General features: G+C 43.2%; 1 protein-coding gene across 1 annotated transcript in view; it reads left to right on the top strand.

Annotated features, from left to right (window-relative positions):
- MSH5 (mutS homolog 5) overlaps positions 1-7102 on the top strand; it is a 42857-nt gene extending 35755 nt beyond the window's left edge. The window contains exons 22-24 of the mRNA XM_018560632.1: positions 3518-3655; positions 6078-6151; positions 6994-7102. Coding sequence (XP_018416134.1) covers positions 3518-3655; positions 6078-6151; positions 6994-7102 — 321 coding nt within the window. The remainder of the gene's footprint in view (positions 1-3517; positions 3656-6077; positions 6152-6993) is intronic.
- Positions 7103-12484: the final 5382 nt, after the last annotated feature.

Here is a 12484-nt window from a genome sequence, read left to right on the forward strand (position 1 = left end):
GCCTCCTGGCTATGCGTCCTACAAAAGGTCACCATGCAAAAAGCATCGGTGAGAACTTTACTGTTGAAAACAGTTGTATAGGTCTCACCCTGTGTTTGGGGGCAGTTTCAGTGTAAGAAAGTGTTCTGAAACTGCAGATGTCTAACAATGGGCCCTGAAATGGAATGTGCTGTATACACATACAAAAATGTTGTCAGTCTGGTGCACAAGTTACAACAAATGAATCTAGAAGTGCTTTAATGTAAGAGGCTCCAGGCTACAAATAAGTATACATGTAACTCGCAAGGCATTGCATACTAAAATGTGTTAGGATTCATAAAAACAATCTCACTTTTTATTTCACTTCTTTAGTGTTAAATTTCAGTGTCTGCTCCATATCAATTGAGCATAAATCAATGCAAAGTCAACAGAAAGCAATTGTTTTCTAATTGCCCTATTCACACTGTAACACTGAGTTGATCTGCGCTGCATAAATATGCAGCATGTTTGTTATTTTACACATCACTGCAACACAGTGCGTCACAATGCGGTGGATAGACTTGAATGAAGTGTCATTTTGTGAGACTTCAATACATTTTTTTTTAAAAGAAAAAAGTTAATAGTGTGATGCGTTGTAACTACCCCTACACATTTCACACCAGTGCACACGTGTTTTAGCTTGCGGTATGGTGCAAACTAACCATAAAATGTTCTAGAATACCTCCCTTTGTGGTGGTAGGGCACACTGGTATATCGGGTCCAGCACCCCTGAGTGGGAGAGTTACTGCAGCTGTAACAATGACACTTTTCACTTTCTGATGTGCACACATAACTGCTAATGTTCTGTTAATACATCATGATGAGCTGGAAATGGATATTAGATATTAGACTTTCTAACCTAACTATCACATGTTTATTTGACCATTGCAAGTACATTGGTTATCCACATCCAGATTGGGGTCGTGAACATAGATGAAATATAATGATTATGATTTTATTGTGTAATGTTAAAGTGGAACCAAAACTTTTCTTTTGTTGTGGATACAGTGGGGGAAAAGCTAGAATCTCTGTTGGGTTTTATATTGCTGTCAGTGTACCTACAGGCAAGGTTTACCCTCACTTCCTGTCCTGGTGATGGGGGAATCACTGAAACAGGAAGAGAGAGGAAAGTCTCCCAACAGGGGCACGAGGAGCAAAAAAGCACATTTTATTGCTGCCTGTGACCCTGTTGAAAAAAATATCCCATTGCTTCCCTATATCCAGTATAGGAAGCTGGAGGTAATTTCTACCCCCGGTGATGCCACTGGCTTCCCGTTGTATGAAAACACATATAAAATACAAACACATTAATTGGACATTTTACGTTTTCCATTTCTTGGAGGATGCATCCTGGCTATGCTTCCTACAAAATGTCACCATGCAAAAAGCATCGGTGAGAACTTTACTGTTGAAAACAGTTGTATAGGTCTCACCCTGTGTTTGGGGGCAGTTTCAGTGTAAGAAAGTGTTCTGAAACTGCAGATGTCTAACAATGGGCCCTGAAATGGAATGTGCTGTATACACATACAAAAATGTTGTCAGTCTGGTGCACAAGTTACAACAAATGAATCTAGAAGTGCTTTAATGTAAGAGGCTCCAGGCTACAAATAAGTATACATGTAACTCGCAAGGCATTGCATACTAAAATGTGTTAGGATTCATAAAAACAATCTCACTTTTTATTTCACTTCTTTAGTGTTAAATTTCAGTGTCTGCTCCATATCAATTGAGCATAAATCAATGCAAAGTCAACAGAAAGCAATTGTTTTCTAATTGCCCTATTCACACTGTAACACTGAGTTGATCTGCGCTGCATAAATATGCAGCATGTTTGTTATTTTACACATCACTGCAACACAGTGCGTCACAATGCGGTGGATAGACTTGAATGAAGTGTCATTTTGTGAGACTTCAATACATTTTTTTTTAAAAGAAAAAAGTTAATAGTGTGATGCGTTGTAACTACCCCTACACATTTCACACCAGTGCACACGTGTTTTAGCTTGCGGTATGGTGCAAACTAACCATAAAATGTTCTAGAATACCTCCCTTTGTGGTGGTAGGGCACACTGGTATATCGGGTCCAGCACCCCTGAGTGGGAGAGTTACTGCAGCTGTAACAATGACACTTTTCACTTTCTGATGTGCACACATAACTGCTAATGTTCTGTTAATACATCATGATGAGCTGGAAATGGATATTAGATATTAGACTTTCTAACCTAACTATCACATGTTTATTTGACCATTGCAAGTACATTGGTTATCCACATCCAGATTGGGGTCGTGAACATAGATGAAATATAATGATTATGATTTTATTGTGTAATGTTAAAGTGGAACCAAAACTTTTCTTTTGTTGTGGATACAGTGGGGGAAAAGCTAGAATCTCTGTTGGGTTTTATATTGCTGTCAGTGTACCTACAGGCAAGGTTTACCCTCACTTCCTGTCCTGGTGATGGGGGAATCACTGAAACAGGAAGAGAGAGGAAAGTCTCCCAACAGGGGCACGAGGAGCAAAAAAGCACATTTTATTGCTGCCTGTGACCCTGTTGAAAAAAATATCCCATTGCTTCCCTATATCCAGTATAGGAAGCTGGAGGTAATTTCTCCAATGGGGGGAGATGACAACAGTGAAAACCCAACAGAGATTCTAAACTTTCTTCACTGTATGCAAAAATAATAAATAAGGTTTTGGCTACCTTACAGTACGTGTGTTTTTTTTTGTTTGTTTGAGCTTTTTTGGTCTAGTTTCAATACCTAATTAAATGCCATTAAATTCACTTACATTTGTTTTGGCTCTCACTTGGAATATTAGCCTAAGACTAATCAGTCATTTCTGTATACCAGATGGCTAAAGAATTAAACATCTGAGGGTTAGTCTTAAAATGTTTTTAGAAAACAAAAAAACAAAAAAAAAGACAAACAAAAAGTAACTGAGTACCCTGTTATACGCAACACAACAAGGTCTTGCCACCAGTATGTAACTTTCAGCATCTGAAAAAGAGCACAGCTGAGTCTCTCATCACTTCCCGCAACCTGAACTTAAAGGTAAAATCTTCCTTCTGTAACCTACTAATCCTCCCACCCACCCCATGTAAAGAAGATGAAGACCAGACAGGGTAATTACCATGGCTTCCTCATGGACACAGTGGAGTGAGTGAGCGTAGTCACCCAAGGACAGTAAGTGTGTAGTGTATGGTTTACCAGGTGAAAATAATGCAGCCACCACATATAAGGAGTGGTAAGCTGCCATATATATTACATTTTTGTTTTGGGATTTAGATTAGAAACACTGTTAATTGAAATAAACCTAGTGCTAGTATTGCATTTGTGCTGAAAATTGCATGTGGCAAACAAACCCGTGCTGTAATACATCAACAATACATATGATACATTTTGTATATACCAACGAATTGGTGCTATGAAAAAAAAACACACACCAAACCTATGTGCACATTAATTGTGCTTGTTCTAATGGCTTGCCTGGTGTCAACAGACGTTCGAGTGGTGCCTAGATAAAGAACAGTTGGTCTTCTTCTATCAGCTGAAGGACGGAGTATCGGAAGTAAGCCAGGCAGCCAAGGTAGCAGCCATAGCTGGAATGCCAGAGGAGATCATTAAGAGAGGAGTGGAGGTAATGTACTTCTCATGATTCATGCTGACCTTACTTTACAAAAGAAAAAAAATTGTACTTACCGTAAAATCCTTTTCTCACAGTCCATTGAGGGACACAGCTTAACAATAATTAAGCAACCTAGGATTACATCAGGGACGTGCGGTCAGGTGAGGCAGGTGAGGCAAAACCTCACTTAGTATTATGGAGGAAAAAGCTCTCATCTTCAAGTCTAAATCTGACAGCTTTTTCTCCATTCAGAGCGGCTTGTTACAGGTCACACAGCAGGGTATGCCTCCCCGCTGTGTAACCTGTCATGGACGGAGCACAATTACAGGCAGCGCTGAATCCAGCTTTTGACAGGTAGTTAGGTTACACAGCGGCGGGCTTCCCCACTGCTTGTGTAACCTAACTTGGTGAAGCAAGAGCTGTCACAGCCTCTACTCTTTGTTAGAGACGTGAGCTCTGTGGATGGTTTGGACCAATGGCAAAGCGCCATTGGTCCAAGCTGTCCAATCACAAAAAGAAAAGAAAAAACCCACTGAGGCCATTGATCTCGATGCCTCAGCAGTGAGGAGCAAGTGAGGGACAGGGAGGCTCCTCTCTGTCTCCTCCCTCCACTATCACTATCCGGGGCTTTGTCGGGAGGGGGCGGGGCTTCAATGGTATATGGGTGGGCATGTGTGTGCTGGGGGCTTGTTGGGCTTCCTGGGGCGGGGCTGCGGAATGCCTCACCAAGAAGCGAAGGTACCGCACGTCACTGGATTATACTGTATATGACTATACAGGATACTGTAAATGTACACTAGGCACATAGAAAACTGAAGGCCAGTCCCCTTGTTCAGTTGGTGCAAGAGGTCCAGAGAGATTATGATAGCATATGAGAGGAGGGAGTTGTGTCCCTCAATGGGACCTGAGAAAACATTCCTACTTGAGGGCGAGTACAAAAATCCTACCTTCTCTGTTTTCTTCTCTGAGGGACACAGTACAATAATAAGCAACCTAGGGATGTCCAAAAGCAGTACAAACAGAGGAGCGGGCACGCCAAAACAAACATAGGGAACCAGCCCAACAAGAAAAAGAACAAAAGTGAACCACACATATTAGTATGTAGAGAAGACCAGGTTGCAGCCTTACAGCACTGAGACCTAATGATGACATTTCCAGGAAGCACTCACTGCCTGGAGTGGGCTTTAACAGAAAAAAGATGCAGTGTATGCTGCTATTTACAATCCTGCATATTAACCAATTAAATCAACTTAAAATATTGGTTCTAGAAGCCAGAGAGCCTCTTTTCGGACATGAAATAACAAACAGGGAATCTGTCTGCCTAAAAGAAGCAGTGGCCAAGAGGTAATCCCTGATAAAGCTCACTACATCCAGACTATGGAGAATAATAACCTTGGAGTGAACCAGTGCCAGACAGAAGTAAGTTAACACAATATTCTCATAAAGGTGGAAAGCAGGAAACACTTTGGGCAAAGAGGAGGCCCTTGGTATCAAAAATAAGTACCAGAAAGATGGGAATGTGTAAATATGCATCCTTTAAGTCAATGTATAATAAGAAGGGAGGCAATAGCTAAGTGAACAGATTCCATCCAAAACTTTTGACAATGAACACAGGCATTGAGAGCAATTAACCCTTTTGCTGCTACCAACTTAAAGGAGAACTATGAGGTAAGTGAAAATCACTCATCCTCGTAGTTCGAGCCGACCTGTGACAATAAAACTGTTACGTGTCGGCTCAATAGATTGTGAAGTGAGCGAACGCATACCGTCGCTCGCTCACTTCTCGATCATCTCCCTGCAGAGAGCCGTGACTGTCACGGCTCTCTGCAGGGATTCCCCCCTCCCCTCTCTGATCCTCCAGCGCTGAATGGAGGAACGGATGGGGGAGGGGGCAGGTACAGCAGGCTCTGCCTCTGCCTCTAGATAGGCAGAGCCAGCTGTCACTCACGCAGCTGGGTGGATCTCGACAGAGCTGAAAAGCTGGATGGGTCACGGGAGCTGAAATCATGGTCTCCTGCAACAAAGCCATCTTACGTGGTTGATCCACTGACCAGCACTTAAGGCAAATCAATGTGGATATGGGCAAAAGTCATGTGTTAACTAGAACACAATGGGGGGAATGTATCAAAACTGGAGCAGTTGCCCATAGTAACCGATCAGCTTCTCTCTTCAGTTTGTTTGGTTAAGATTTGAAAATGAAAGAGAGAAACTGATTGGTTGTCGTGCACAGCTGCTCCAGATTTTGTCGCATAGAGAGTGTGCTTAATGAAGTGCAAAAACCTGCGCTTATTGGCTAAAATCTTCCAATACAAACAAAAAGAGGCCTCAGGTCCCAGGAATTTTGCACTAACAAATAGCGGTGCCCTGTACTGCAAGCTAATGTATTCTGGCTGCCAATGATAATTATTGCAATGTGCTGTATTTTATTCCGCAGGTTTCAGAGCTCTTCCGGAGAGGTCAGGCCATAGATTGCCTAAATCAGGGTGCAATGAAAGAGAAACTAGAGAAGTAAGAAAGAAAGTTAATATTCATACTTGTAGCTTTCTGATACCTAATGAATCGTCCTTTAGGGCCTGTTCACACGACGTCCGTTTTCTGTGCTGACCTGATCCGTACGCTCCTGCACTAAAAATGCATCCCAATGTATCCCTATGTGTTTTATGGGCTACAGTTCTCACGTGCGCAGTCCGTTCAGGTTACGACAGAAAAATACTGCATGTCACATTTTCTGCGGTCAGGAAACGGTCCGGAAATGCAAAACACACTGCACTGCAGCTAACATACTGACAGCCCCACTCCAGCAAAAAAACAAAAACATTTTTTGTTTTTTTGTTTTACTGGAACGCGGCAAAACCACATAGCACCGCGTCTCCTGATCCGCACCTGATCCGGAGCTTATCAGGACCTGATATCATGTGAACAGGCCCTTAGAGCAGGGGTGGGCAACTCTGACCCACCAGCTGTTGTGTAACTACAAGTCCCATGAGGCATTGCCAGACTGACAGTAACAGGCATGACTCCCAGAGGCAGAGGCATGTTGGGATTTGTCGTTAAAGCACAGCTGGAGGGCCGGAGTTGCCCACCCCTGCTTTAGAGCCTACCTTGGGCTTGGGAACTTATGACCCTCCAGTGGCCAGAATGCTAAATATTGCATAATTTCCCACTTGCTGGACACTGGCGGCCCATGCTGGAAATTTTCATCTCTCTATGTAGAGTAATTTTTTTCACAATGCGCTTTTCTCTTTTCCATTTTTCTATCTTAATAAATATCCTTTACAAAAATCTCTACATTCTCATTGCAAACCTACATTCTAGACGTATCTTACATCCCTCTTCTTTCTCCTCTAAAGGTGTCAGAAACTGGTCGATGGTTTCCTTAATCTGGACCTCGATGATCCCCAGACTGACCTACAAAAATATTTGTCTGAGGAGGTTCTACCCTTCTCTACTTTGCTATAAGTGAAAATGGTATTGGGTTTCATTTTTTTGAAGGATTACGTTTTTTACTTAGCCACCCAATGAACATCCAATTACATGCAGAGGAAGTGAATAAAATAGGAATATATTTTGGGTAATTCAAAATGATAAGTGTCTGAGCTAAGGACAAAAAACTTCCCTTGAGCAGCATTCGGCTTGGCTGTTCTGCTCGCTCCCTCTGTGGGACCGAGCAGAACAGAAAAATAGTGAAAAAAGTTCAAAAAAAGAAATAGAAAACGCTTGTGCGGAGCTAGCAGTGACAGCTAGCTCCGCCCAACTGTTTTCTATTGACCGGTGGTTCTGCTGCTGTAAAAAAAAAAAAGGAAAATCACTAGAGGGGACCTGATGGAGAACTGCAGGTCCCCTCTTCTGATTGACAGCAGCAGTGGGCGGGTGCGATAGCTAGTTTGCTATTGGCTATTGCAAATCGAAATAGCCAATAGGAAACTAGCAATGCATTCCTATGGTGATTTTTTTTTTTTTTTTTTATTCTTCTAGTGTCCCTGGTTAGCTGGTAACCAGGGACGCTGATCTTCCTGCAAGTGGCCGGAGCGAGCCGTAAGATCGCGGCTGGCTACGCCCAGCTGGCCAGCTTCGGCTTTCACCTCGTCTCAGTCGAGCTGAAGCATATGCCTTCGGCTCGACTGAGCCGCTCGGCTGACCTCGGGAGCTGTACGGGCTATAGTGAATAGCCCGTACAGCAGCCCTTCGGTTCTACTGAGCCGAAGGGGTCCTGGGGCTGAAGCTAGCCGAAGGATCAGCCGAAGCTATGACTAGATCCTTCGGCTGCTTCGTGAATAGACCCCTAATTTTCATCCCTAGGAGAGGTTCCCATGAGTGCTAGCTGGTTAAAGAGGAATTAAAGTGTTTCTAAACCAAAAACCAAAAATTTAACATATAGCAGTTTACCAATCATTTGATGAGCTGGCTGCATTAGTTTTCTTCTTTTTTTTTCCTTTTTACTTGGTAATCCACCCAGGCTGGACTTAAAACATGCCTTCCCCTCCTAATCTCCATTACATAGTAGTTTACAGAAGAAAGGTATCGTTGTATGTGCTTTCAGTTCAGATCACAGGAAGTAACTAGAAAAACTTCATTTCTGGCAAGATCAACAGGTATTTTCTGTTATTGCTGAACATGTTGTTAGTCCAAAAATGAAGACTAATGCAGCCACCACATCTAAGGACCGGTAAGCTGAAATATATTACATTTTTGTTCTTTGGTTAAGTTATCCCTGAACTACTGATGAGCTTAAAGTTGAAAAAATATTGTGTAAATACGTGAATCCTGTGTATTCTTACGTGAATCTTGGTGAGCTTTGTGTATTTCCTCCAGATCTGTGCAGCAATCCAATGTGAAACTTGGAGCTTCCTGTAAAGAAGAGGGGGCGGAGACAAGACCAGTCACTCTGCACAAGGACAGAGAGCAGCAGTGATTGGTCTTTATTACAGAAAGCTCCAAGTCTCGCACTGGATTACTGCACAGTTCTGGAAGAAATACAGTGGTACCTCGGTTCACGAACACTTCTGTTCGCGAACAATTCGGAAGTTCAGCAAAATGTTACCTCCATTCGCGAACTCCGCTTCTGGTGACAAACACAACCGCAGCCATTTTCCCTGCTCTGACACACGGTCATGGCTTCCTCTAGTCGAGATCACAGTTTGATTCTGTTCAAGACCAAATCGGTCGTGAACCGAAACAAAAACAAATTAAGTTCGTGAACCGAGGTACCACTGTACACAAAGCTCAGCAAGATTCAAATAAGAACACACTAGACTTGTATTTAGACGATATTTGCTTATCCTGGAGTTTAGCTTTAAAAAATGTGGAAAACCTCTTTATAGGACCAGTCCATCTGGGTTTGATATTTAATTGTTTGCTGACGAGGTGTCTCGAGTCCTTGGTCTGCCTTTGAGAAGATCTAGTAAGGTCCTCTCTCCTGACTATTGCAAGTCTCACTCTTCTTGCTGGACCTTTATTTTTACATTAATGAGGATGGACCAGGAGAAGTATGACTCCAGACCTGGAAGATCTCATTAGTGGTGTCCCTGGTGATACAAGATGCCTGTGGATGGTTCCATTTAAGTGGACTGACCCTACAGGTATTTTATTATAAAAATGTATTCATTACCTGAGGTATCATCGCAGAAAATGGATACACACAGAAGCTATTCGGGGGAAACAAAATGGTAGTACCTATTTCTTCTGTGAAGCCGGGGTAATCTTCTCTTATCTATTCAGAGAAATCTGGAAGAATATCGGAAATGCTTTTGTTCCCATGGAAGCCTTTCATATAGTAATGAAAGATATGGACGTGACGCTTCCTTTGCCTGGAGCACCGCAGGAGATGAAAACGCTGGGCTCAGTTACACTATACATAAGAAGGTTTGTTTCATGTGACATAAGTACTGTATCTCATCTACATTATGGGATCCAGGATTTTTTTGGATGTATATAAAGATCACATAGCCTAAGGCCTAGGACAGTAACAGTTTGAAGGGCAGCGAGTTGTATCTTGTTTTACAATATTATTATATTTATTTTACAGTATTACAATTGGACTACTTATAAGTCTCTTATTAAAGTTTATGTAAACTCTAACAACTGTTCCCTTTCTGTCTGTTAAATATACCACTGAAAGTGTTTTGTTATATCTGTTGCAAAAAAAAACCTGTTGATCCTGCCAGAAATCTTGTGAGTTGAAAACTTTCTGTGGCCTCTGCTAAATGTTAGCAGGCAGCACTATTCCCAGCTATTTATGTGGTCTACAGACCCCCCACCCCTTCCTTTGTTGCGGAGAAGAGGAGAGGGGAGGTGTTTTGTTGTCCTGTTTTAGCTCAATATATCCAGTGCCAGGATTTAGTGTTGTCAGAAAATGTGTTACTGGCAGGATCATTGGGTAAAAATTAGGGATGCACCGATACCGATACAAGTATCAGTGCCGATGCCGAGTATTTGGGCGAGTACTCGTGCGCGCCCAAATGCTCCGATGCCTAGCCCGATACATGAGCTTCTGGTATCAGGAAGCCGGGCAGCGAGTCATTACATGCTGTCCGGCTTCCCGATTGGCCGGGAAGCCGGCTTCATGCTCCTTCATCACCTGGTGACGAGGGAGCATTGAGCCGTCTTCCTGGGCAATCAGGAAGCCAGGCGCCGCGTCATTACACGGTGCCTGGCTTCCTGATTGGACAGAAAGCCGGCTCCATGCTTTATCATCACCTGGTGACAAGGAAGCATGGAAACTGCTTCCCTACTAATTGGGAAGCCAGGTGGCAAGTTTTTACATGCCGCCCAGCTTCCCGGCTAATCAGAAAGCCAGGTGGCGAGTCATTACACGCCGTCTGGCTTCCTTAACCACTTCAAGACCAGGTGTTTAGACCCCCTTCCTGGCCAGGCCATTTTTCAGTATTCAGCGCTGCGGTACTTTGACTGACGTATCCTAGTAGAAATAAAGGAAATACAACCTAAAAGAAAAGAAAACAAATGTAGCCACTGTAGCTAAAGACTAGTAAGCTGCAATATACAGTATTGCATTTTTGTTCTTGGGTTAAGATATGTTTTAAAGAAGAACTCAGAGCAAAACTTTTATTAAGCCTTGCAGTGGGGCTACCCCCATACTGGAAGGGTTAGCTACTAATTTCTGTTTAGGTGCTATAATAAAACAGTTATACTCAACCAAAGCGCCGAGCCGGCTTGTTCTTAGGCTGGTCCTTCCCGCGTCTCTCTCCCTCCTCTGTACCGGTCTAATGTCCCGTAAATCATCATGTTCTATACACAGTGTCGGAGGAGGCAGGCTTCAGAGACCGGAGGAGGCATACTTCAGAGCCCAGAGAAGCAAAGAGCCGGCTGAGCAGTTGGCGTGAGTATACCTGTTTTTTTTCCCCTAACACTTAGACAAAAATGAGCCATTAACCTTTGCAGTGCAGGAGTAGCCCCACTGCAAAGGCTAATAAAAGTTTTGGCCAGAGTACTGCTTTAAACATACCTGGGGATCAGAAATTTGATATGACAAGAACTCTTTCTTTACTAAAGAAACTGGCAGGACCGGTGCTACCACTAGGCAAACTAGGCAGCCGCCTAGGGCGCACTGCTTCCTAGAGCGCAGCCTCAACCACACGGCACTCACCATCTATTTAAAATTGCAAAAGCCAATAGCAGGCTGGCTATTGCACCCGCCCACTAAGAAGAGGAGCTGAACTGAGAGATAACTTTTTCTCTCAGGTTCGCACCTCTGCCTTGTGGGTGGGGTTTTAATAGCCAGTCTGCTATTGGCTATTTAAAATTAAATGACATCCACCTGTGGCCTGCGGAAGCTAGTTGGCAGGAGATGGGGGCCGCGCATGTGGGGGGATTGGGGGTTGCGCCTCAGGAAGGGGGCTGGAGGGTTGCAAGTAGCTTGTCTTGCCTAGGGCGCATAATAGTCTAGCACCGGCCCTGGAAACTGCTAAGATAAGTCAATGCAATTTTACTGAAACTTAAACTTTGCTTTATGGGGCCCCCGTGCTGGTAACATCCACATGCAGAATAATTCACACTGGCACCTTTGCATGTCTGATCAACATATCATTGTAAAAGTCTGAACCAGGAAAAAAAATGATTCCTCTCAGGATGCTCTATGTAAGCGGTCAGTGTCGCCCCATCTTGAAATGAACCTGTACTTGCCCGTACCTTCTCAGCGTCCCCCTTGCTGCCTAAATCTGTCCCCATTACTATGCAATTCCAAATTCCAGAAAGTCAGAACTTAAACAGGGACAATATTATCATGAACTCTGGAAGCTCTGAATACGTTGTATCGTGAGCTGGAGCATTCTTTGTTTAAAGCCGAGTCAGTAAAGTCTTGACAGATACATTCTCCAATGATCAAACATGGTAATAGAGGTGAGAGCTGTCTGGAAGAACAAAGGTTGTTTATTGGCATTGAACACAAATATGGCTTCATTCATGAAATAGAAGTTTACAAGACAAGCATGGTATGTGGGCGCAGCATGCAAACATATTGAAAATTCATTTATTCTGTGAAGAGAGATTACGCAGACAAAGAGAAACTCAGATGTCACTTGTGCTCAGTGTTTAAGATATTATTATCCGGTAATCCCGGGGGCCCCCTTTGTTTGTAAAGTTTCCACGTGGCAGATGGAAGAATAACCTGCAAAAAACATCAGGGAGAAGCTGCTTAAAGTGGAACTGTCGCTGCATTGAGTCACATTGCTTTTAGGCCTGTTTGGTAAAGGAAGTGCAGAGAGCAAAGTCAACACGGAAACTGCAATAGCCCATAGCAACCCATTTTCAGTCACTGCACCCTGCAGCCATCATTACCCTTTGCATTGCCTAAATAATTGTAACACAAGAGAGAGAAACGGGTTT

Source organism: Nanorana parkeri, unplaced genomic scaffold (genome assembly GCF_000935625.1).
Source record: "Nanorana parkeri isolate BGI_ZX_2015 unplaced genomic scaffold, ASM93562v1 scaffold470, whole genome shotgun sequence".
Classification (NCBI taxonomy): Eukaryota; Metazoa; Chordata; class Amphibia; order Anura; family Dicroglossidae; genus Nanorana; species Nanorana parkeri.